At 46.8% G+C, this 27,170-nt stretch overlaps 1 protein-coding gene across 1 annotated transcript in view; it reads left to right on the top strand.

The window, feature by feature from the left end:
* Nucleotides 1-724: 724 nt before the first annotated feature.
* The window catches only part of RFTN2 (raftlin family member 2), a 70,580-nt gene continuing 44,134 nt past the window's right edge, over nt 725-27,170 (top strand). The window contains exons 1-5 of the mRNA XM_038749342.1: nt 725-849; nt 1,202-1,404; nt 11,220-11,403; nt 15,458-15,569; nt 22,928-23,228. Of these exons, the coding sequence (XP_038605270.1) occupies nt 1,266-1,404; nt 11,220-11,403; nt 15,458-15,569; nt 22,928-23,228 (736 nt within the window). The 5' untranslated portion in view covers nt 725-849; nt 1,202-1,265. The remainder of the gene's footprint in view (nt 850-1,201; nt 1,405-11,219; nt 11,404-15,457; nt 15,570-22,927; nt 23,229-27,170) is intronic.

Raw genomic sequence — 27,170 nt, 5'->3', positions numbered from 1 at the left:
AGTAGTTCCCTCCTCTGGAAAATGGGGATGAAGACTGTGAGCCCCACGTGGGACAACCTGATTACCTTGTATCTACCCCAGCACTTAGAACAGTGCTTGGCACATAGTAAGCGCTTAATAAATGCCAACATTATTATTCACATTCCCTGCCTATAAGAGTTTACAGTCTAGAAATGAGCTTACAGCCTAGACAGCTTGGAAGAAAAATGACAAATAGCTGCCTTTTCCATTGACTCAACGCAGATAAATAAGGGTTGTCTCTTCTAGAAATAAACTTAGAGTTGAGCTTACAGTCTAATCAGCTGGGAAGAAAAATGCCAAATAGCTGCCTATCCCATTGACTCGATGAAGATAAATCAGGGCTGTTTGGGGTTTTTTTAACGGTAAAATCAGCTATAAGTCACTGTGGTCATTTTTTTATGGTATTTGTGAAGCGCTTACTATGTGTCAAACACCGTTCCAAGGGCTGGGGTAATTACTTGAGCTAAAATCATGCCACCCAGGGGAAAGAGAGTCAAGATGCCGACCGTAAAGCCTCAAATAGAGGCCGCGGTGTTTTTCTTCATTCCTCTCTCATTTACGATGCCAGATGTAGTTCACCCCCAAAGCCAACTTCCTTTCTGGAAACGATTTTCGTCTCCAGACCCCGTGGAGAGCCTGTTTTCTCATTCCTTCACTCTGACGACCTCCTTTCTCGCTCTCTCTCCCTCTCTCTCCCTCTTTCCCCTCCTCCTGCTTGGCTTCTTTCTTCCTTGATGGTGGGAAACAGGGGAGGGGGGCGAGAGGGCCTGGGGAGAGGCAGGAGGAGAAATATCCGCTACCGTCCCCGAGCTGCTCGTAGAAGAACAGGTAATTACATCCGAGCTTCGGCCCGGCTTGCTTTCTTCTTCAGTTTTCCCCAACAACCTCCTCATCAAACAGCTGCCAGGGACAGACAAAAGCAGGCCTGGTGTCCCCTGGTAACTGACAGGATGGAGAGCGGAAAATCGACGTGGCCTGGAAAACTCTCCCAAACTTGTTACAGCTTTAGGGAATCGAGAGGAGATGAAGGGCCAGACCTCGACTTCCTACCTCCCACTTGAGCCTGGAGAGAAAATGTCTCAGGCTCCCAGTTTGGGACCCTGGAGTTTCCTCTCCGTGGACGTGCGGTGGGCAAGGAAGGACGGTGGGATGGTTAATTTTGCTTGCTTTCTCGTTGCAGCAGAGGCGGAGGCGATTCTCCCCTCTCCCCTTCCCTTGGATCTGATTCCTGTAAAACTCCGGCTATGGGTTGCGGTCTGAGGAAACTAGAAGACCTCGACGATAGCAGCCCCGGAAAAATCTTTTCTACTCTGAAGAGACCGCAAGTCGAAACAAAGACCGACTTCGCTTATGAATATGTATTGCTGGACTTCTCCCTGGAAGGTATTTGTTGTCTCCTATTGTATGTTGCAAAATGTTCCCGAGAGAGGAAAGGGCCCTGGTTTGGAAGGGTCGGTGTATGAATTTTGAAAGTGCCGTTCGATCCGGTGAATGCTTTTCTTCCCCCCGATACATTGCGTACTTTTTCCAGTTTCCTTTAAACAGAGCTCACTTGTAACGTGTGAAACTCAGAGGGGAACGGCTCTGAAAATTTTCCATGACTTACGGATCGGATAACTTCAGGAAATGATATGTGGAAAATCTTCATGCCCAGACCCCCAAAAATAGCCAGAGCTGACCGGGTAGCCTTGTTAAAGTTGAGGAAAACCGTTTGGAAAAATTTTCCCTGACTCGTGAGTCAAGGAACTTGAGGAAATGATACGTGGAAAATGTTCGTTTCCAAGGCACGAAATTTGCCAGAACTGTCCGTGACAGTCCAAAAGAAAAGGCTGTTAGAAACAGGAAAACGGAATGCAGTGTGTGTGCATGTGTGTGTGTGTGCCCAAGATGACTGCTATAATAATAATAATGATGGCATTTGTTAAGCGCTTACTAGGTGCCAAGCGCTGTTCTAAGCACTGGGGTAGATACAAGGTAATCAGGTTGTCCCACATGGGGCTCACAGTCTTCATCCCCATTTTACAGATGAGGCCACTGAGGCTGACTTGCCCAAGGTCACACAGCAGACAAGTGGCAGTGTCGGAATTAGAACCCACGGCCTCCAACTCCCAAGTCCATGCTCTTTCCACTAAGGCACACTACTTCTGCTATAGTCCAGTGCTCTGCACACAGTAAGCGCTCAATAAATATGATCGATTGATTGATTGTACTTCCCAAGCGCTTAGTGCAGTGCACTGCACACAGTAAGCGCTCAATAAATGCGATTGATTGATTGATTGATTGATTTACATCCCCCTCATCTTACCTCCTTCCCTTCCCCACAGCCCCTGTATATGTGTTTGTACAGATTTATTACTCTATTTATTTATTTTACTTGTACCTATCTATTCTATTTATTTTATTTCGTTAGTATGTTTGGTTCTGTTCTCCGTCTCCCCCTTCTAGACTGTGAGCCCACCGTTGGGTAGGGACCGTCTCTATATGTTGCCAACTTGGACTTCCCAAGCGCTTAGTCCAGTGCTCTGCACACAGTAAGCGCTCAATAAATATGGTTGATTGATTAATTGATTGATTGTAACCTCCCCAGCGCTTAGAACATTCATTCCTTCATTCAATCGGTAGCGTACTAAGCGCTGGGGCAGATACAAGATAATCAGGTTGGACCCAGTTCCCGTCCCACACGAGGCTCACGGTCTTCATCCCCAATTTCCCGATGAGGGGACTGAGGCCCAGAGAAGTGAAGAGATTTGCCCAAGGTCACACAACAGAAAAGTGGCGGGGGCGGAATTAGAACCCACATCCTCTGCCTCTTAGGTCCGGGCTCTAGCCAGTAGACCACACTGCCTCTTGTGCCTTTTAGACTGTGAGCCCACTGTTGGGTAGGGACCGTCTCTAGATGTTGCCAACTTGGACTTCCCAAGCGCTTAGTCCAGTGCTCTGCACACAGTAAGCGCTCGATAAATACGATTGATTGATTGTTGATTGATTGATTGATAACAACGTTAATGGGACGGAATTTGTTTTGTGCCCGCGTTCGCTGGTGTCTGAGTCACTTTTGTCGGTTTTAAAGTGACCTAAATCTTGCCATGTGTGTTGCGGGGGTGAGTGTTTGCATGTGTGCCCCTCTTGTACGTATTTATTACTCTGTTTATTTATTTATTTATTTATTTTACTTGTACATTTCTATCCTCCTTATTTTATTTTGTTAGTATGTTTGGTTCTGTTCTCTGTCTCCCCCTTTTAAACTGTGAGCCCACTGTTGGGTAGGGACTGTCTCTATGTGATGCCAATTTGTACTTCCCAAGCGCTTAGTCCAGTGCTCTGCACATAGTAAGCGCTCAATAAATACGATTGATTGATTGATTGATTGATTGTTGGCTGGGTTGCCCTGCCCCTAAACCAAAACTCCCTCTTCCAGAGAATGGAAAATACAAATAAACAATTCCAGATGGCAATCCTCTGAGGCTGTGGGGGCCTCACGTTTTTCCCGTTAACTCTTTCTGAGCGAGAGGTGAGACCTGAAAATACCACACCGGATCCAGCAGAACTTCCAGAAATCCAAAGTCAATCAATCAATCAATCAATCGTATTTATTGAGCGCTTACTATGTGCAGAGCACTGTACTAAGCGCTTGGGAAGTACAAATTGGCAACACATAGAGACAGTCCCTACCCAACAGTGGGCTCACAGTCTAAAAGTCCGCCACTGAAAATAAGATTCGCGGGTTGGGGCCTGTAGATTTTTCCGGTCGCTCCGTTTTCCCGTTCTCCTTCCCGTCGTCCGAGAGTTTTGCTTTTCCGTTCTAACTCCGCAGCCGATCGATGAGAAAAAACTGAACTAAATCAGAAAACTTACAAAATCCCGTTCTCCGCTCAGCTGTTTGTTGCTAAGGGAAACGATCTATCTCCGTGACGTGCTCTTTGTCAGAAACTAGGTTGTCTTTACAAAAGAGAGTGGGGTAGTGAAATGAATAATAATTAGGAGGACATTTATGCTATTATGTTTAATTACCGGCGCTTGAGTCCGTAATTCCTTTACCGCACCTCGCTTTATTTCGTTAGCGCTTAAAAAAGTTAAAAATGTATTCAAGATGGTGGTAATGGGAGCCACTATAAATTCATTCATTCGTGTGTTCAATCATATTGAGGCAGAGAGAAGCAGCAGGGAAGAGCGGAAAGAGCCCGGGCTTGGGAGTCAGAGGCCATGGGTTCAAATCCCGGCTCCGCCGCTTGTCAGCTGGGTGACTTTGGGCAAGTCACCTAACTCCTCTGTGCCTCAGTTACCTCATCTGTAAAATGGGGATGAAGACTGGGAGCCCCACGTGGGACAACCTCATCACCTTGTATCGTCCCCAGCGCTTCGAACAGTGCTTTGCATATAGTAAGCACTTAACAAATGCCACAATTATTATTGTTATCATTATTATTATTTTATATTATATTGATGGGAAGCAGCGTGGCTCAGTGGAAAGGGCACGGGCTTGGGAGTCAGAGGTCATGGGTTCTAATCCCAGCTCCGCCACACGTCTGTTGTGTGACCTTGGCAAGTCACTTAACTTCTCTGTGCCTCAGTTACCTCATCTGTAAAATGGGGATCATGACTATGAGTCCCACGTGGGACAACCTCATCGCCTTGTATCTTCCCCAGTGCTTCGAACAGTGCTTTGCATATAGTAAGCACTTAACAAATGCCATAATTATTATTATTATTATTTCATATTATATTGATGGGAAGCAGCGTGGCTCAGTGGAAAGAGCACGGGCTTGGGAGTCAGAGGTCATGGGTTCTAATCCCAGCTCCACCACACGTCTGCTGTGTGACCTTGGCAAGTCACTTAACTTCTCTGTGCCTCAGTTACCTCATCTGTAAAATGGGGATGATGACTGTGAGCCCCATGTGGGACAACCTCATCGCCTTGTATCGTCCCCAGCGCTTCGAACAGTGCTTTGCATATAGTAAGCACTTAACAAATGCCACAATTATTATTATTATTATTATTATTATTATTATTATTATTTTATATTATATTGATGGGAAGCAGCGTGGCTCAGTGGAAAGAGCACGGGCTTGGGAGTCAGAGGTCATGGGTTCTAATCCCAGCTCCGCCACACGTCTGCTGTGTGACCTTGGCAAGTCACTTAACTTCTCTGTGCCTCAGTGACCTCATCTGTAAAATGGGGATGATGACTATGAGTCCCACGTGGGACAACCTCATCGCCTTGTATCGTCCCCAGCGCTTCGAACAGTGCTTTGCATATAGTAAGCACTTAACAAATGCCATAATAATAATAATAATTATTATTATATATTATATTGATGGGAAACAGCGTAGCTCAGTGGAAAGAGCACGGGCTTGGGAGTCAGAGGTCATGGGTTCTAATCCCAGCTCCACCACACGTCTGCTGTGTGACCTTGGCAAGTCACTTAACTTCTCTGTGCCTCAGTTACCTCATCTGTAAAATGGGGGTGAAGACTGTGAGCCCCACGTGGGACAACCTCATCACCTTGTATCGTCCTCAGCGCTTCGAACAGTGCTTTGCATATAGTAAGCGCTTAACAAATGCCATAATTGTTATTATTATCATTATTATTATTATTTTATATTATATTGATGGGAAGCAGCGTGGCTCAGTGGAAAGAGCACGGGCTTGGGAGTCAGAGGTCATGGGTTCTAATCCCAGCTCCGCCACACGTCTGCTGTGTGACCTTGGCAAGTCACTTAACTTCTCTGTGCCTCAGTTACCTCATCTGTAAAATGGGAGTGAAGACTGTGAGCCCCACGTGGGACAACCTCATCACCTTGTATCGTCCCCAGCGCTTCGAACAGCGCTTTACATATAGTAAGCACTTAACAAATGCCATAATTATTATTATTATTATTATTATTTTATATTATATTGATGGGAAGCAGCGTGGCTCAGTGGAAAGATCACGGGCTTGGGAGTCAGAGGTCATGGGTTCTAATCCCAGCTCTGCCACATGTCTGCTGTGTGACCTTGGCAAGTCACTTAACTTCTCTGTGCCTCAGTTACCTCATCTGTAAAATGGGGATGATGACTGTGAGCCCCACGTGGGACAACCTCATCGCCTTGTATCGTCCCCAGTGCTTCGAACAGTGCTTTGCATATAGTAAGCGCTTAACAAATGCCATAATTATTATTATTATCATTATTACTATTATTTTATATTATATTAATGGGAAGCAGCGTGGCTCAGTGGAAAGATCACGGGCTTGGGAGTCAGAGGTCATGGGTTCTAATCCCAGCTCCGCCACGTCTGCTGTGTGACCTTGGCAAGTCACTTAACTTCTCTGTGCCTCAGTTGCCTCATCTGCAAAATGGGGAGGATGACTGTGAGCCCCATGTGGGGCAACCTCATCACCTTGTATCGTCCCCAGCACTTAGAACAGTGCTTTGCACATAGTAAGCGCTTAACAAATGCCATCATAATGATAAGCGATTGAGTCCTGTGTGCAAAGCACTGTACTAAGCGCTTGGGAAAGTACAGTGCAACAACAAACGGACACATTCCCTGCCCACAGCGAGCTCACAGTCTAGAGGGATTTGTAAGCATTATTTCTTTCATTCATTCTTTCAATCATCTTTATTGAGCACTTACTGTGTGCAGAGCACTGTACTAAGCGCTTGGGAAGTACAAGTCGGCAACTGTAGAGACGGTCCCTACCCAACAACGGGCTCACAGTCTAGAAGGGGGAGACGGACAACAAAACAAAACCTTGAAGATCAGGAAGCAACGTGACCTAGCAGATGGAGCCCGGGCCTGGGAGCCAGAGGACGTGGGTTCTAATCCCTGCTCTGCCACTTGTCTGCTGTGTGACCTTGGGCGAGTCAATTCACTTCTCTGGGCCTCAGTTCCCTCCACTGTAAAATGGGGATTAAGACTGTGAGCCCCTCATGGGACGGGGATTGGGGCCAACCCGATCAGTTTGAATCTACCCCAGTGCTTAGTGCAGTGCCTGGCACTTTGTAAGTGCTTAGCCCTCTCCTTCCTCTCCCCCTCGTCCCCCTCTCCATCCCCACCGTCTTACCTCCTTCCCTTCCCCACAGCACCTGCATAGATGTATATATGTTTGTACAGATTTATTACTCTATTTATTTATTTATTTTACTTGTACATATCTATTCTACTTATTTTATTTTGTTAATAGGTTTGGTTTTGTTCTCTGTCTCCCCCTTCTAGACTGTGAGCCCACTCTTGGGTAGGGACTGTCTCTAGATGTTGCCAACTTGTACTTCCCAAGCACTTAGTACAGTGCTCTGCACACAGTAAGCGCTCAATAAATATGATTGATTGATTGAACAGGGAATACATCTGCTAATTCTGTTGTACTCTCCCAAGTGCTTAATACAGTGCTCTGCACTTAGCAAGCACTCAATAAATATGTTATGTATGAGGCCTTCCCAGACTGAGCCCCCTTTTTCCTCTCCTCCCCCCCCATCCCTCCCTCCCCTTCCTCCTTCCCCTCCCCACAGCACTTGTCTATATTTGTACGGATTTATTACTCTATTTATTTTACTTGTACATAGTTACTATTCTATTTATTTTGTTAATGATGTGCATATATGTTGCCAACTTGTACTTCCCAAGCGCTTAGTACAGTGCTCTGCACACAGTAAGCGCTCAATAAATACGATTGATGATGATGATATAGCTATAATTCTAATTATTCTGATAGTGTTGATGCCCGTCTACTTGTTTCATTCTGTTGTCTTGTCTCCCCCTTCTAGACTGTTAGCCCGTTGTTGGGTAGGGACCGTCTCTATATGCTGCCGACTTGTACTTCCCAAGTGCTTAGTAAAGTGCTCTGCACACAGTAAGCACTCAATAAATACAATTGAATGAATGAGCGCTTAGTCCAGTGCTCAGCATACAGTAAGCACTCAATAAATACGATTGAATGATTGAATTTATATTTATGTCTATCTCCCCCACCGACTTCTAGACTGTAAGCTCATTATGGACAGGGAATGTGTCTATTGTAATATTGTACCATCCCAAGTGCTTAGTTCAGTAAGCACACAGTAAGCGCACAGTAAGCGCTCAATGAATACGATTGAATGAATGAAAGAACGAACAAATACCATAAAAAGACAATCATACTGATTGAACACTTACTGTGTGCAGAGCACTGTACTAAGCACTTGGAAGAGTCCAATACAACAGAGTCGGTAGATACGTTCCCTTCTCACAAGGAGATTACAGTCTAGAGGAAGATCATTTTTTTTCCAAAGCAGCTGTACCTCATAAGAGGAAGATATCTTTTCAGTTCGGTGTGAGAGCTGGAAGGATAAATACATAATAATAATAATAATAATAATAATAACAATAAGAAGAACAAGAATAGCGGTATTAGTAAGTGCTCACTTTGTACTAAGCACTAAGGTATACATATGTATATATATATATATATGTTGATACAGATTTATTACTCTATTTTACTTGTACATATTTACTATTCTATTTATTTTGTTAATGATGTGCATCTAGCTTTACTTTATTTATTTTACTTGTCCATATTTACTATTCTATTTATTTTGTTAATGATGTACATCTAGCTTTACTTTATTTATTTTACTTGTCCATATTTACTATTCTATTTATTTTGTTAATGCTGTGCATCTAGCTTTACTTCTATTTATTCTGATGACCTGACACCTGTCCACATGTTTTGTTTTGTTGTCTGTCTCCCCCTTCTAGACTGTGAGCCCATTGTTGGGTAGGGACCATTTCTATAGGTTGCCGACTTGTACTTCCCAAGCGCTTAGTACAGTGCTCTGCACACAGTAAGCGCTCAATAAATACGATTGATTGATTAGTACAGTGCTCTGCACACAGTAAGCGCTCAATAAATACGATTGATTGATTAGTCCGGTGCTCTGCACACAGTAAGCGCTCAATAAATACGATTGATTGATTAGTACAGTGCTCTGCACACAGTAAGCGCTCAATAAATACGATTGATTTATTAGTACAGTGCTCTGCACACAGTAAGCGCTCAATAAATACGATTGAATGAATGAATGAAACAAGCTAATTGGGTCCCATATGTGCCACGGTGTAAATCGAAAGGGAGAACAAGTATTGAATCCTCATTTTGCAGATGAGGGAACTGAGGCACAGAGAAGTGAAGTGTCTTGCCCAGGGTCACACAGCAGGTCCATGACAGAGTCTGAGTTAGAACCCAGGTCCTCTGAGTCCCGGGCCCAGGCTCTTTCCAGGAGGCCACACTGCTCCTCTGAGATAATAATAATAATAATAATGTTGGTATTTGTTAAGCACTTACTATGGGCCAAACACTGTTCTAAGCGCTGGGGTGGGATACAAGGTGATGAGGTTGTCCCACATGGGGCTCACAGTCTTCATCCCCATTTGCCAGATGAGGGAACTGAGGCTCAGAGAAGTGAAGTGACTCGTCCAAGGTCACACAGCAGACATGTGGCAGACATCTTGTAGACTGTGAGCCCACTGCTGGGTAGGGACTGTCTCTATATGTTGCCAACTTGTACTTCCCAAGCGCTTAGTACAGTGCTCTGCACACAGTAAGCGCTCAATAAACACGATTGATGATGATGATGTGGCGGAGCCGGGATTCGAACCCATGACCTCCGACTCCAAAGCCCGGGCTCTTTCCACTGAGCCACGCTGCTTCTCCCGCTGACTTTCCCATCGACCCTTAAGGGGTCGATGTGTAGCGGTCCTGCCTGCTGTTCCCAAAATTCCAACTGACGCTGGATTCTTTTCTTTTTTTCCCTGAGAATTCACCCGAGATTTCCAAGCTCAGTTCAGGGGCATGAATGGAAAAAACTTTGCCATGGCATCTGGAGAAGCAGCATGGCTCAGTGGAAAGCGCACGGGCTTGGGAGTCAGAGGTCGTGGGTTCAAATCCCGGCTCTGCCAATTGTCAGCTGTGTGACCTTGGGCAAGTCACGGCTTCTCTGTGCCTCAGTTACCTCATCTGTAAAGCGGGGATTAAGACTGTGAACCCCCCGTGGGACAACCTGATCACCTTGTGACCTCCTCAGCGCTTAGAACAGTGCTTTGCACATAGTAAGCACTTAACAAATGCCACCATTATTATTATTATTATTATCTGATGAGGTAAGCAGCATGACTTAGTGGCAAGAGCCCGAACTTGAAAGTCAAAGGTCGTGGGTTCTAATCCCAGCTCCTCCACTTATCAATCAATCAATCAGTGAGTGCTTACTGTGTACAAAGCACTGTACTAAGCGCTTGGGAAGTACAAGTTGGCAACATATAGAGACGGTCCCTACCCAACAGTGGGCTCAATCAATCAATCAATCAATCAATCAATCATATTTATTGAGCACTTACTGTGTGCAGAGCACTGTACTAAGCGCTTGGGAAGTACAAGTTGGGAACATATAGAGACAGTCCCTACCCAACAGTGGGCTCACAGTCCAAAAGCAGCTGTGTGAATGGGTGGGGGGGGGTGTCACTTACCTTCTCTGTGCCTCAGTTCCCTCATCTGGAAAATGGGGGTGAAGACGGTGAGCCCCACGTGGGACAACCTGATTGCCTTGTATCTACTCCAGCGCTTAGAACAGTGCTTGGTGCATAGTAAGCACTTAACAAATGTCATCATCATTATTGGTAGTAGCAGTAATAATAATAATAATAATAATAATAATAATAATAATAACCGTACCTCATTCTCGCCTGTCCCACCATCGACCCCCGGCCCCCATCCTCCCCCGGGCCCGGAATGCCCCCAATCCCTCTGCCCATCCACCAAGCTCGCTCTCTTCCTCCCTTCAAGGCCCTGCTGAGAGCTCACCTCCTCCAGGAGGCCTTCCCGCACTCAGCCCCTTCCTTCCTCTCCCCCTCCTCCCGCTCTCCATCCCCCCCACCTTACCTCCTTCCCTTCCCCACAGCACCTGTATAGATGTATATATGTTTGTACATATTTATTACTCTATTTATTTATTTATTTTACTTGTACATAGCTATTCTATTTATTTTATTTTGTTAGTATGTTTGGTTTTGTTCTCTGTCTCCCCCTTTTAGACTGTGAGCCCACTGTTGGGTAGGGACTGTCTCTAGATGTTGCCAATTTGTACTTCCCAAGTGCTTAGTCCAGTGCTCTGCACATAGTAAGCGCTCAATAAATACGATTGATGATGATGATGAGTAACACCCTCTCTCTGTTCACATTCTAGCTTCCTCGAATCCTGAGGTCACCCAGATCAGCTCGGTGACGGAGATAGCAGCCAAGGTGGAGGATTATTACGCCATGGGCTATGTGGTCAGCGCGGTTCACCCCGTGACGTTGTCTGCGGGGAAGGGGAGGCTTTCGCCGGCCGGCGGACGATACCGAGTGGTCCTCTCACGGCTGAAACCCAGGTAAACGAGCGGACTTCATGTCCGAGACAAGGCGGTCTTTGGGGCCTTGCTGATTTTCGCTTAACTTCCCCTCGATTTTTAAGATGGCTTTCATGGTACAGTGCTCTGCGCACAGGAAGCGCTCGATAAATACCGTTGATCGATTGGTTCTATTTATTTTATTTTGTTAGTATGTTTGGTTTTGTTCTCCGTCTCCCCCTTTTAGACTGTGAGCCCACTGTTGGGCAGGGACTGTCTCTAGATGTTGCCAACTTGGACTTCCCAAGCGCTTAGTACAGTGCTCTGCACACAGTAAGTGCTCAATAAATATGACTGATGATGATGATGATTGGTTGATGGGAACATAGTGGGCAAATCGACTTCTTCATAATATCAATTATCGAGGTGGTTGTTAAGCCCAGCTCTGTACTCAGCGCTGGGGTGGATACGAGACGATCAGGTTGGGATTAAGATACAAGAGCAGCAGCGTGGCTCAGTGGAAAGAGCATAGGTTCGGGAGTCAGAGGCCATGGGTTCTAATCTCGGCTCCGCCACTTGTCAGCGGTGTGACTTTGGGCAAGTCGCTTCACTTCTCTGTGCCTCAGTTACCTCATCTATAAAATGGGGATTAAGACTGTGAGCCCCATGTGGGACGACCTGATTACCTTGTATCCCCTCCAGCGCTTAGAACAGTGCTTGGCACCTAGTAAGCGCTTAACAAATGCCATCATTATTATTATTATTATTATAAGAGAAGCAGCGTGGCTCAGTGGAAAGAGCCAGGGCTTAGGAGTCAGAGGTCATGGGTTCTAATCCCAGTTCTGCCACGTGTCTGCTGTATTATTATTATTATAAGAGAAGCAGAGTGGCTCAGTGGAAAGAGCCCAGGCTTAGGAGTCAGAGGTCACGGATTCTAATCCCAGCTCTGCCACATGTCTGCTGTGTGACCTTGGGCAAGTCACTTAATTTCTCTGAGCCTCAGTGACCTCATCTGTAAAATGGGGATTAAGACTGTGAGCCCCACATGGGACAGACTGATCACCTTGTATCCCCTCAGTGCTTAGAACAGTGCTTGGCACACAGTAAGCGCTTAACAAATGCCATCGTTATTATTATTAAGATTATTATTATTATTAAGATTACTCTCTCAAGTGCTTCGGACAGTGTTCTGCACAGCGTAAACACTCTACACCTGCTGTCTCAAATTCCTCTCCTCCAGTCCTCTCCTTGATGGCCTCCAATCTGGCTTCCGTCCCCTTCACTCCACAGAAACCTCCCACTCAAAGGTCACCGACGATCTCCTTCTCGCCAAATCCAACGGCCTCTACTCCATCATCATCATCATCAATCGTATTTATTGAGTGCTTACTATGTGCAGAGCACTGTACTAAGCGCTTGGGAAGTACAAATTGGCAACATCTAGAGACAGTCCCTACCCAACAGTGGGCTCACAGTCTAAAAGGAGGGGACAGAGAACATCCTCATCCGCCTCTTTCTCTCGGCTGCCTTCTACACTGTGGGCCACCCCCTGCTCCTGGAAATGTTATCCAACCTTAGCTTCGCCGACTCTGTCCTCTCCTCATTCTCCTCTTATCTCTCTGGCCGCTCACTCTCAGTCTCCTTCGCGGCCTCCTCCTCTGCTTCTATTTATTTATTTATCTTACTTGCACATATCTATTTATTTTATTTTGTTAATATGTTTGGTTTTGTTCTCCGTCTCCCCCTTCTAGACTGTGAGCCCGCTGTTGGGTAGGGACTGTCTCTATGTGTTGCCGACTTGTACTTGCCAAGTGCTTAGCACAGTGCTCTGCAAACAGTAAGCGCTCAATAAATACGATTGATTGATTGATTCCCACCCCCTAACTGCGGGGATCACTCAGGGCTCAGTTCTGGGTCCCTTTCTCTTCTCCATCTACACCCACTCCTTTGGAGAACTCATTCGAAGAACTTCAAACTCGAATTTGAGTACTTCATTCAAATTCGAATGAAGTACAAATTCGAAGAATTTGAAGAACTTCCCCCTTTTAGACTGTGAGCCCACTGTTGGGTAGGGACTGTCTCTATATGTTGCCAATTTGTACTTCCCAAGCACTTAGTACAGTGCTCTGCACATAGTAAGCGCTCAATAAATGCGATTGATGATGATTCGCTCCTGTGGCTTCGACTCCCACCTCTATGCGGATGATCCCCAAATCTCCATCTCCCGCCCTGATCTCTCTCCCCCTCCGCAGTCTCGCATTTCCTCCTGCCTTCAAGACATCTCTACTTGGATGTCCTCCCAGCGCTTCAAGCTTAACGTGTCCAAAACAGAACTTCCATCTTCCCACCCAAACCCTGTCCTCCCCCTGACTTTCCCGTCACTGTAGACGGCACCGCCATCCTTCCCGTCTCACAAATCCATAAACTTAGCATTAATCTTTGACTCCCCTCTGTCATTCAATCCATATATTCAACCCGTCCCTAAATCCTGTCGGTCCCACCTTCACAGCATGGATAAAATCCGCTCTCTGCTCTCCCTCCAAACTGCTACCACGTTAATACACTCACTGATCCTCTCCCACCTGGATGACTGCATCAGCCTGGCTCGGTGGAAAGAGCACGGGCTTTGGAGTTGCCAACTTGTACTTCCCAAGCGCTTAGTACAGTGCTCTGCACACAGTAAGCGCTCAATAAATACGATTGATGATGATGATGATGAATCAGAGGTCGTGGGTTCAAATCCCGACTCCACCACTTGTCAGCTGTGTGACTTTGGGCAAGTCACTTAACTTCTCCGTGCCTCAGTTCCCTCATCTGTAAAATGGAGATTAAGACTGTGAGCCCCCAATGGGACAACCTCATCACCTTGTAACCTCCCCAGCGCTTAGAACAGTGCTTTGCACATAGTAAGTGCTTAATAAATGCTATTATTATTATCAGCCTCTTCGCTGACCTCCCTGCCTCCTGTCTCTCCTCACTCCGATCCATGCTTCACTCTGCTGGCCGGATCATTTTTCTACAAAGATGCTCCGAACGTGTTTCCGCACTCCTCAAGAAACTCCGATGGTTGCCCTCCCATCACCGCATCAAACAGAAGCTCCTCACCATTGTCTTTGAAGCCGTCCACCACCTTTTTGCCTCTTATCTCACCTCGCTTCTCTCCAAGTACAACTCATCCTGCACACTCCGCTCCTCTAATGCCAAACTTCTCACTGAGCCCCGATCTCGCCTGTCTCGCCGCCGACCCCCGTCTCACGTCCTGCCTCTGGCCTGGAATGCCCTCCCTCCTCAAATCCAACCGATGATGACTTCTGCCCTCTTCAAATCTTTACTGAGGGCCAATCCTCTCCTAGAAGCCTTCCCTGACTAAGCCCCCCTTCCTCTTCTCCCACTCATCATCATCATCATCATCAATCAATCAATCAATCAATCAATCGTATTCATTGAGCGCTTACTGTGTGCCGAGCACTGTACTAAGCGCTTGGGAAGTATAAGTTGGCAACATACACTCCCTGATGCATCCCCCTCACTTGCTCCCTTTCTTCATGTCTATATGTTTGTACATATTTATTACACTATTTATTTATTTTGCTTGTCCATATCTATTCTATTTATTTTATTTTGTGAGTATGTTTGGTTTTGTTCTCTGTCTTCCCCTTTTAGACTGTGAGCCCACTGTTGGGTAGGGACTGTCTCTACATGTTGCCAATTTGTACTTCCCAAGCGCTTAGTACAGTGCTCTGCACATAGTAAGCGCTCAATAAATACGATTGATGATGATGATGATTTATTACTCTATTTATTTTACTTGTACAGATGAACTATTCTATTTATTTTGTTAATATGATTTGTTTTGTTGTCTATCTCCCCCTCCTAGACTGTGATTGTATGGTTTTGTTCTCTGTCTCCCCCTTTTAGACTGTGAGCCCACTGTTGGGCAGGGACTGTCTCTAGATGTTGCCAATTTGGACTTCCCAAGCGCTTAGTACAGCCGGGATGGAGCCGGGATTTGGACCCAAGAGAGAAGTTCAGAAGGGTCGCGGGGTCGGGGGAAGGCCCCGGACTGCTGACAAAAACCATTTTTTTTCTGTTCCAGCCCCAAGCAGGGGGTCTTCCCGAGGGAGACGTACCCCCGGCTCGTGATCGAGGAGTGTCCCTTCATGCAGGAAGCGCCAACAAACCAAGTCATGGTTGGCCTCTTGGAGAAGGTACTGACCGTCGGGCACGCTGTCTTGGACTCTTTGGGGATTTTTTTGTTGTTGCTTTTGTTAAGCACTCACTAGGGGCCGGGCACTGTACTAAGCGCTGGGGTACACCCAAGAGAATCAGGTTGAACACAGTCCCACGTAGAGCTCACGGTCTTCATCCCCATTTTCCAGATGAGGGAACGGAGAGCCAGAAAAGTGCCGTGACCTACCCAGTGTCTCGCAGCTGACAAGCGGTGGAGCCAGGATTAGAACCCAGGTCCTCCTCTCGTCAATCAATCAGTCAATCAGTTGCATTTCTTGAGAGCTTACTGCGGGCAGAGCACTCTGCCAAACGCTCTGGAGAGTCCGATATAACAGAGTTGGTAGTCAATCAATCAATCGTATTTATTGAGCACTTCCTGTATCCAGAGCACTGTACTAAGTGCTTGGGAGAGGACAATAGACTGTGAGCCCACTGTTGGGTAGGGACTGTCTCTATATGTTGCCAATTTGTACTTCCCAAGCGCTTAGTACAGTGCTCTGCACATAGTAAGCGCTCAATAAATACAATTGATGATGATGATGACAATAGAACAATAAAAAGACACATTCCCTGCCCACAGAAAGCTTTAATCAATGATGATTATAGAGCACTTACTAAATGCAGAGCATTGGACTAAGTGCTTGGGAGAGGACAATAGAACAATAAAAAGACACATTCCCTGCCCACAGAGAGCTTCAATCAATGATGATTTATTGAGCACTTACTAAGTGCAGAGCATTGGACTAAGCGCTTGGGAGAGGACAATCCAAGGGAGTAAGATAATAATAATAATTATGGTATTTGTTCAATCGTATTTATTGAGCACTTACCGTGTGCAGAGCACTGTACTAAGCGCTTGGGAAGTACAAGTTGGCAACATATAGAGACGGTCCCTATCCGACAGCGGGCTCACAGTCTAGAAGGGGAAGACAGACAACAAAACAAAACATATTAACAAAATAAAATAAATAAATATGTACAAGTAAAATAAATAGAATAAATATGTACAAGTAAAATAAATAAATAGAGTAATAAATCTGTACGAACATATATACAGGTGCTGTGGGGAGGGGAAAGAGGTAAGGCGGGGGGATGGGGAAGGGGAGGAGGGGGAGAGGAAGGAGGGGGCTCAGTCTATTTGTTAGGTGCTTACTATGTGTCATGCACTGTTCTTTGCACTGGGGTGGATACAAGGTGATCAGGTTGTCCCACGTGGGGCTCAGAGTCTCCATCCCCATTTTCCAGATGAGGGAACTGAGGCACAGAGAAGTTAAATGACTTGCCCAAGGTCGCACAGCAGACAAGTGACTTGTTGTCACTTATGTTGCCAACTTGTACTGCCCAAGCGCTTAGTACAGTGCTCTGCACACAGTAAGCGCTCAATAAATACAATTGAATGAATGAATGAAAGTGACGGAGCCAGGATTAGAATCCACGACCTCAGACTCCCAAGCCCAGGCTCTTGCCACTAGGCCATTTCTGGGAGTAAAATCCCTAGCCCAAGCCCCCCTTTTCCTCTGCTCCTCCTCCACTCCCCATTGCCCCGATTTACTCCCTCTGCTCTACGCCCCTCCCCACCCCACAGCATTTGTTGATGTATGCACTTATCTATAATTCTGTTTATTTATATTAATGACGTGTATATATCTATAATTCTATTTTTTATGTTGATGCTATTGATGCCTGCTTACTTGTTTTGATGCTTGTCTCTCTCCTTCTAGACTGTGAGCCCGTTGTGGGCAGGGATTGTCTCTATTTGGTGCTGACCTGTACTTCCCAAGCGCTTAGTACAGTGCTGGCAACACAGTAAGCGCTCAATAAGTATGAATAAATGAATGAATGAATGAATGAATGAGTAGGTAGACACATTCCCTGCCCACAATGAGCATCCAGTCTGGAGTGACCTGGCCAAAATCACTGAGCTTGTTGTGGTCCTGGACTGTGTCTGTTTATTGTATCCTCACCCTGTATCCTCCCCAGCGCTTAGAACAGTGCTTTGCACATAGTAAGCGCTTAACAAATGTCAATTATTATTATTATTATTGTTCTATTGTACTCCCCCAAGCGCTTAGTACTGTGCTTTGCACACAGTAAGCGCTCAATAAATACCACTGGGTGAGTGAATGGCAGTGCTAGAAATCCTGAGGTTTCGAAGACACTGAGAGTCCTTAGCCCATCTGGAAAGGGCTGATTCCCCAGGGATGCTGGCACGTAGTGGAATCAATCAATCAATCAATCCGAATCTCCTCAAAAATCTCCAGTGGCTCCCAATCAACCTACGCATCAGGCAGAAACTCCTCACCCTGGGCTTCAAGGCTGTCCATCACCTCGCCCCCTCCTACCTCACCTCCCTTCTCTCCTTCTACTGCCCACCCTGCACCCTCCGCTCCTCCGCCACTAATCTCCTCCCCGTTAGGCCTCGCTCTCGCCTGTCCCGCCATCGACCCCCGGCCCCCGTCCTCCCCCGGGCCCGGAATGCCCCCAATCCCTCTGCCCATCCGCCAAGCTGGCTCTCTTCCTCCCTTCAAGGCCCTACTGAGAGCTCACCTCCTCCAGGAGGCCTTCCCACGCTCAGCCCCCTCCTTCCTCTCCCCCTCGTCCCCCTCTCCATCCACCCCGTCTTACCTCCTTCCCTTCCCCACAGCACCTGTATATATGGATATATGTTTGTACAGATTTATTACTCTATTTATTTATTTATTTTACTTGTACATATCTATGCATTTTATTTTGTTAATATGTTTTGTTTTGTTGTCTGTCTCCCCCTTCTAGACTGTGAGCCCACTGTTGGGTAGGGACTGTCTCTATATGTTGCCAACTTGTACTTCCCAAGCGCTTAGTACAGTGCTCTGCACACAGTAAGCGCTCAATAAATACAATTGATTGATTGATTGATTGATTGAAAAGCTGTAATAATCATGCAGTGTGGCTTAGTGGCTTAGTTTTCTAGACTGTGAGCCCACTGTTGGGTAGGGACTGTCTCTATATGTTGCCAACTTGGACTTCCCAAGCGCTTAGTACAGTGCTCTGCACACAGTAAGCACTCAATAAATACAACTGATGATGATGATGATCTACTGGATACTAAGCAGTATACTAAACGATTGAGGAAGTGTAAGCTCACCTCGAGACTGTAAGCTCATTGTGAGCAGGGAATGTGTCTATTTATTTTTGCACTGTACTCTCCCAAGCGCTTAGTACAGTGCTCTGCACACAATAAGCCCACCATACATCCGATCGAATGAGTGAAAAGAAGCATAAGAAACTGAAACGTGCTGAAGTAACAATTGCCACAAAGATAGAAATTTCCAACTCTGTGGTGTTTCCGGTGACAATGTCTGGATCCAAAAGCTGCACGGTGAAAAAACAGGATCGAAACAGCATCGCTTGTTGTGAAATGTGGTGTTGGAGAAGGTTTTTGCGAATACCATGGACTGCCTGAAAGACAAACAAACGGATTTTGGAGCAAATTAAACCAAAGCGGTCTTTGGAAGGCCAAGTGACTCGACTTAGATGAGTTTATTTTGGACACGTCATCGGGAGGACTCCGCACAGGACAGAAAAAGGAAAAGGAAAAGTCCGGGGAAAACGTGGCAGAGGCAGACCAGCACTGTAAATTAGACTGTAAGATCTTTGTGAGCAGGGAACGTGTCCCCCAACTGTTATATTGTACTCTCCCAAGCGCTTAGTACAGCGCTTAGAACAGTGCTTTGCACATAGTAAGCGCTTAATAAATGCCATTATTATTAGTACAGTGTTCTGAGCATTGTAATAATAATAATGATGGCATTTATTAAGCTCTCTATAAGTACCATTGATGGACTGATCATCCACATTCCCTGCCCACAAGGAACTTACACTCTAACAGGATAGACAGGCATAGAATTATTTGCAAATAGAAAAATCAGAATGAATAACTGAATAAGTGTCTATACAAGTGCTGGATCGTTTAAGAAAGCGCTGTGTCCGCAGCCCCCTGCTCTATTATTATCAAGTGTCGTCGAGTCGTTTCCAATTCCTAGCGACTCCGTGGATCTATCTTCTCCAGAACATCCCATCCTCGGCCATAATCCGCAAACTTTCCAACGGTTCTTCCCTTATCATCGTTACAGTCACTCTCCATCTAGCTGCCCGTCTGCCTCTGCCACGTTTTCCCCGGAATTTTCCTAGCGTTAGTGTCTTCTCCAGAGAATCAGTGCTTCTGACGATGTGTCCAAAATACGCTCATCTAAAATGAGGCATTTTTCGCCTTCCTAAGACCGCTTTGGCTTAATTTACTCCAAAATCCATTTGTTTGTCTTTCAGGCAGTCCATGGTATTCGCAAAAACCTTCTCCAACACCACATTTCAAAACCAGCGATGCTCTTTCTATCCTGTTTTTTCACTGTCCAGCTTTCGGATCCGGACATTGTCACCGGAAACACCGCAGAGTTGACAATTTGTATTTTTGTGGCAATTGTTACATCAGCACTTTTCATGACTCTTTTCCAGGCTCTTCATGGCAAGTCTTCCTAACACTAATCTTCGGCGTATTTCTCGACTATTAGTTCCCTTATTATTGATTAACGATCCCAGGAGAAAAAAACTGTCAGCTATTTAAATCTTCTCTCTGTCCGCTACAAATGTATTAAAACTTTCAGGTTGTCCATTTGCTCTACAGGACAAAATAATTAGCTGCTGCTGCGGCTGCTTATCGACAGAGATGTGACTTTTTTGTTGTTGTAGCTAGGCTTCCTGGAAAAATATATATCGCCTCCAATGAAAATTCAAGGTTTTCCCCAACAACAGTTAGTATCTCTCAATCACATCCTCCAGCTTGGCTGTATTGTACTCTCCCAAGTGGTTAGTACAGTGGTCTGCACATAATAAGGATCTGGGTTCTAATCTCGGTTCCGCCGATTGCTTGCTGGGTGCACCTGTCTACATGTTTTGTTTTGTTGTTGTCTGTCTCCCCCTTCTACACTGTAAGCCTGTTGTTGGGTAGGGACTGTCTCTATATGTTGCCAACTTGTACTTCCCAAGCATTTAGTACAGTGCTCTGCACACAGTAAGCGCTCAATAAATACGATTGAATGAATGAATGAATGACCTTGGGCAAGTCGCTTAATCTCACTGTGCCTCAGTTTCCTCAACTGTAAAATAGGGATACCTGTTCTCCCTCCTACACAGACTGTGAGCCCCATGTGGGACAGGGACTCTGTTGCCGAATTGTCCTCTCCCAAGCGCTTAGTACAGTGCTGTGCACACAGTAAGCACTCAATAAATACTATTGAATGAATGAATGAAAGGGACAGTGCCCAACATGATAACCTCTCATCGACCTCAGTGCTTAGAACAGTGATTGATACATAGTAAGTGCTCAACAAACACTATTTTTTTTTAATCTAAGTGGTTATTAAGTACTAACCCCTAAATCCCACCTGCGCCACTTGTCAGCTGCATGACTTTGGGCAAGTCACTTAACTTCTCTGGGCCTCAGTTACCTCATCTGTAAAATGGGGGTGAAGACTGTGAGCCCCACATGGGACAACCTGATTGCCTTGTATCTCCCCAGCGCTTAGAACAGTGCCTTGCACATAGTAAGTGCTTAATAAATGTCATTATTATTATTATTATTCCCTTCCTGGCCTGGAATTCCCTCCCACTTCATATCTGGCAGAACCCCGCCCGAGGGACATCTTCAAAACCCTCCAAAAATCACATTTCCTCCGAGAGGCCTTCCCAGACTAAATCCTCATTTTCCCAACTCACTTTCCCTTCTATGTTGTTTATACACTTGGCTCTGTACTCCTTGAACTCTTAAAAGTCACCCCCCTTGCCTTCCAGCAGTTACATCTCTCTGGTCTGTAACCTCCTTTTTTGTGGTATTTGTTAAGCGCTTACTACGTATCAAACACTGTTCTAAGCGTTAGGGTAAGCAGAAATGAATTAGAGGAGACACAGTCCCCATCTAAGTGGGAAGAGGTTTGGAATCCCCATTTTACAGTTGAGGAAACTGAGGAGGCACAGAGAAGCTCAGTGAGTTGCCCAAGGTCACACAGCAAGTAATTGGCAGAGTCTGGATTAGAACCCTGATCCTTCTGACTCCTAGGCCCGGGCTCCTCTAATAGTAATAAGAATAATAATTGTGGTATTTATTAAGCACTTACTATGTGCCAGGCACTGTTCTAAGCGCCGGGGTGGATACGAGCTAATGGGATTGGACAAATTTCCTGTCCCACGTGGGGCTCACAGTTTTAATCACAGAGAAGCAGCGTGGCTCAGTGGAAAGCCCTCGGGCTTTGGAGTCAGAGGTCATGGGTTCAAATCCCGGCTCTGCCACATGTCTGCTGTGTGACCTTGGGCAAGTCATTTAACTTTTCGGAGCCTCAGTTACCTCATCTGTAAAATGGGGATGAAGACTGTGAGCCCCCCGTGGGACAGCCTGATCACCTTGTAATCTTCCCCAGTGCTTTGAACAGTGTTTTGCACATAGTAAGCGCTTAATAAATGCCATTATTATTATTATTATTAAGTCACTTCACTTCTCTGGGCCTCAGTTCCCTCATCTGTAAAATGGGGATGAAGACTGTGAGCCCCCCATGGGACAACCTGATCACCTTGTAACCTCCCCGGTGCTTAGAACAGTGCTTTGCACATAGTAAGCGCTTAATAAATGCCATTATTATTATTATTATTATTATTATTATTATTATCCCCATTTTACAGATGAAGTAACTGAGGCCCAGAGAAGTGAAGTGACTTGCCGAAGTTCCCACAGCAGACAAGTGGCGAAGCCAGGATTAGAACCCCAGTCCTTCTGACTTCCAGGCTTAAGATCCCTCCACTAGGCCACACGACTTCTCCAACTATGTTGTATTGGACTCTCCCGAGTGCTTAGTACAGTGCCCTGCCCGAAGCAGTGTGGCTCAGTGGAAAGAGCCCGGGCTTTGGAGTCAGAGGTCATGAGTTCAAATCCCGACTCCGCCACTTGTCAGCTGGGTGACTTTGGGCAAGTCACTTCACTTCTCTGGGCCCCAGTTCCCTCATCTGCAAAATGGGAATTAAGACCGTGAGCCCCCCGTGGGACAGCCTGATCACCTTCTATCCTCCCCGGCGCTCAGAACAGCGCTGTGCACATAGTAAGCGCTTAACAAATACCTTCATCATTAGACTGTGAGCCCACTGTTGGGTAGGGACTGTCTCTATATGTTGCCAATTCGTACTTCCCAAGCGCTTCTTACAGTGCTCTGCACACAGTAAGCGCTCAATAAATACGATTGATGATGATGATGATGATACTGAGCGCCTGACAAATCCTTCCGATTGATGGACTGATCCTGTCCCGATGCCGCAGGTCAACGAGGCGGCTAAAAGAGGAATGAGGTTCGTGGGGTTTCTGCCTCAGCCAGGCCCGCCCCCGAAGTTCTGCAACGGTGTGGACGCCCTTGAGGAGACCGCCCCTGCCCCTCTTCTGGGCGGCAGGACCCCCAGCCCGGACGGAAACCGTGGAAGCCGGACCCAGGGGCCACCGGCCACGTGGCCGGAGGACAGAGGGATGGACAGGGAGCAGGAGAGGTCCGCTCAGCCACTCCATCCTGATGCCAGCCCGGATGGACCAGGAGGCCTCGGACCACCGAAGCCGAAGAGAGGGCCAGGTAACGGGTGCGGCCGGGAGGCCCCTGCTAAAACACTCGTCTTTCGGCGCCTGCCCCTCGACGCTAGCTTGCCTTTGACGGTACCTCTTCCTCCACCCCACCTCACCCACTCACCGACTTGGTCCTACCCTCGACCTCATCATCTCCTACCGCTGCACCGTGTCCACCCTCACCAACTCTGCAATCCCTCTCTCTGATCCCGCACCCACTCACCGACTTGGTCCTACCCTCGACCTCATCATCTCCTATCGCTGCACTGTGTCCACCCTCACCAACTCTGCCATCCCTCTCTCTGATCCCGCACCCACTCACCGACTTGGTCCTACCCTCGACCTCATCATCTCCTACCGCTGCACTGTGTCCACCCTCACCAACTCTGCAATCCCTCTCTCTGATCCCGCACCCACTCACCGACTTGGTCCTACCCTCGACCTCATCATCTCCTATCGCTGCACCGTGTCCACCCTCACCAACTCTGCAATCCCTCTCTCTGATCCCGCACCCACTCACCAACTTGGTCCTACCCTCAACCTCATCATCTCCTACCGCTGCACCGTGTCCACCCTCACCAACTCTGCAATCCCTCTCTCTGATCCCGCACCCACTCACCAACTTGGTCCTACCCTCGACCTCATCATCTCCTACCGCTGCACTGTGCCCACCCTCACCAACTCTGCAGTCCCTCTCTCTGATCCTAACCTTCTCACCTGCCTCCTCACTCACACTCCTTTCCCCTGTATTACTCCCTCACAGAGATCTCCACTCTCTTAACCCCATCCATCATCACCATCATCATCAATCGTATTTATTGAGCGCTCACTGTGGGCAGAGCACTGGACTAAGCGCTTGGGAAGTCCAAGTTGGTAACATCTAGAGACGGTCCCTACCCAGCGGCGGGCTCACAGTCTAAAAGGGGGAGACGGAGAACAAAACCAAACATACTAACAAAATAAAATAAATAGAATAGATAGGTACAAGTAAAATGAATACATAAATAAATAGAGTAATAAATATGTACAAACATATAGACATTTATACAGGTGCCGTGGGGAAGGGAAGGAGGTAAGATGGGGGGGGATGGAGAAGGGGACGAGGGGGAGAGGAAGGAAGGGGCTCGGTCTGGGAGGAAGGGGCTCTGTCTGGGACTCCATCTTTCTGAGCGCCTCACACCCCACCTCAATCAATCAATCAATCAATCATATTTATTGAGTGCTTACTATGTGCAGAGCACTGTACTAAGCGCTTGGGAAGTACAAATTGGCAACATATAGAGACAGTCCCTACCCAACATTGGGCTCACAGTCTAAATACCTCACCACCCTCTCCTCTCTACCCAGTCTTGATGATCAGATTACTGCTCTCAACTCTCCCCTTTCTACTCAGCTAGACTTACTCGCTCCCATTTCCCTTCGCCGCTCTCGTCCCACGAACCCACAGCCCTGTATCACTCCCACTGTCCGCCTCCTTCGCTCTTATGCTCGAGCTGCCGAACGCTGCTGGCGAAAGTCTTAAGCACTCCCTATAATAATAATAATAATAATAATAATGGCACTTATTAAGCGGGCCTGGAATGCCCCCAATCCCTCTGCCCATCCACTAAGCTCGCTCTCTTCCTCCCTTCAAGGCCCTGCTGAGAACTCACCTCCTCCAAGAGGCCTTCCCAGACTGAGCCCCTTCCTTCCTCTCCCCCTCGTCCCCCTCTCCATCCACCCCCTTACCTCCTTCCCTTCCCCACAGCACCTGTATATATGGATATATGTTTGTACATATTTATCACTCTATTTATTTATTTATTTATTTTACTTGTACATATCTATTCTATTTATTTTACTTTGTTAGTATGTTTGGTTTTGTTCTCTGTCTCCCCCTTTTAGACTGTGAGCCCACTGTTGGGTAGGGACTGTCTCTATGTGTTGCCAATTTGTACTTCCCAAGCGCTTAGTACAGTGCTCTGCACATAGTAAGCGCTCAATAAATACGATTGATTGATTGATTGATTAAGCACTTACTATGTGCAAAGCACCGTTCTAAGCGCTGGGGAGGTAACAAGGTGATTAAGTTGTCCCACATGGGGCTCACAGTCTTAATCCCCATTTTTACAGAGGAGGGAACTGAGGCTCAGAGAAGTTAAGTGACTTGCCCAAGGTCACACAGCAGACTTGTGGTTCGAACCCATGACCTCTGCCTCCAAAGCCCGGGCTCTTTCCACTGAGCCACGCTGCTTCTTCCTATGTGCCGGGCACTGGAAGAGATCCAAGCTGATCAGGTTGGATGCAATCGCTGTCCCTCATGGGGCTCGCAGACTTCATCCCCTTTTTCCAGATGAGGGAACTGAGGCGCAGAGAACTACGTTGTTGGTGTTTAGACTGTGAGCCCACTGTTGGGTAGGGACTGTCTCTATATGTTGCCAACTTGGACTTCCCAAGCGCTTAGTACAGTGCTCTGCACACAGTAAGTGCTCAATAAATACGATTGATTGATTGATTGTTGCTTAATAATAATAATATGATGGCATTTATTAAGCGCTTACTATGTGCAGAGCACCGTTCTAAGCGCTGGGGAAGATACAAGGCGATCAAGTTGTCCCACAGGGGGCCTCACAGTCTTCATCCCCATTTTACAGATGAGGGAACTGAGGCCCAGAGAAGTGAAGTGACTTGCCTAAAGTCACACAGCTGACAATTGGTGGAGCTGGGATTTGAACCCGTGACCCCTGACTCCAAAGCCCGGGCTCTTTCCACTGAGCCACGCGTACAGATCTCTCTGCAAGTCACTTCACTTCTCTGGGCCTCAGTTACCTCATCTGTAAAATGGGGATTAAGACTGCGAGCCTCCTGTGGGAATAACCTGATCACTTTTTATCTATTTGTATTAATGTCTGTCTCCCCCTCTAAACCGTGAGCTCGCTGTTGGGTAGGGACCGTCTCTATACGTTGCCAACTTGTACTTCCCAAGCGCTTAGTACAGTGCTCCGCACACAGTAAGCGCTCAATAAATACGATTGAATGAATGAATGAAAGCCCTTACTATGTGCCAGGCAGTGTACTAAGCGCTGGGGGAGATGCAAGATAATCAGGTTGGACACAGTCCCTGTCAATATCAATCGTATTTATTGAGCGCTTACTGTGTGCAGAGCACTGTACTAAGCGCTTGGGAAGTACAAGTTGGCAACAAATAGAGACAGTCCCAACCCAACAGTGGGCTCACAGTCTCAACCCCTTTTCATTCATTCATTCATTCAATCGTATTTATTGAGCGCTTACTGTGTGCGGAGCACTGGACTAAGCGCTTGGGAAGTACAAGTTGGCAACATTGTGAGATGCAGCCTGGCGGAGTGGCTAGAGCCCAATCTGGGAGTCAGAAGGTGATGGGTTCTAATCTCAGCTCCACCACTTGTCTGCCGTGTGACCTTGGGCAAGTCACTTCACTTGGCTGGTCCTCAGTTCCCTCATCTGGAAAATGGGGATAATAATAATGATGGCATTTATTAAGCGCTTACTATAGGCAAAGCACTGTTCTAAACCCTGGGGAGATTAGAAGGTGATCAGGTTGTCCCACGTGGGGCTCACGAATCTTAATCCCCATTTTCCAGATGAGGGAACTGAGGCCCAGAGTAGTGAAGCAACTTGCCCAAAGTCACCCAGCTGACAAGGGGCGGAGCCGGGATTTGAACTCATGACCTCTGACTCCAAAGCCCGGGCTCTTTCCACTGAGCTGTGCTGGGGATGGAGATCGAGAGCCCCCACATGGGACAGGGGCTGTGTTCAACTCAATTTGCTCGTATCCGCCCCAGCGCTCAGTACAGTGTCTGGCACATAGTGAGAGCTTAACAAATGCCATCATTATTAGAGAAGCAGCGTGGCTCAATGGAAAGAGCCCGGGCTTTGGAGTCAGAAGTCATGGGTTCAAATCCTGGCTCTGCCACTTGTCAGCTGGGTGACT

This window comes from Tachyglossus aculeatus, chromosome 7 (assembly GCF_015852505.1).
Source record: "Tachyglossus aculeatus isolate mTacAcu1 chromosome 7, mTacAcu1.pri, whole genome shotgun sequence".
Taxonomy (NCBI): Eukaryota; Metazoa; Chordata; class Mammalia; order Monotremata; family Tachyglossidae; genus Tachyglossus; species Tachyglossus aculeatus.
This window is presented reverse-complemented; position numbering and strand designations above follow the sequence as displayed.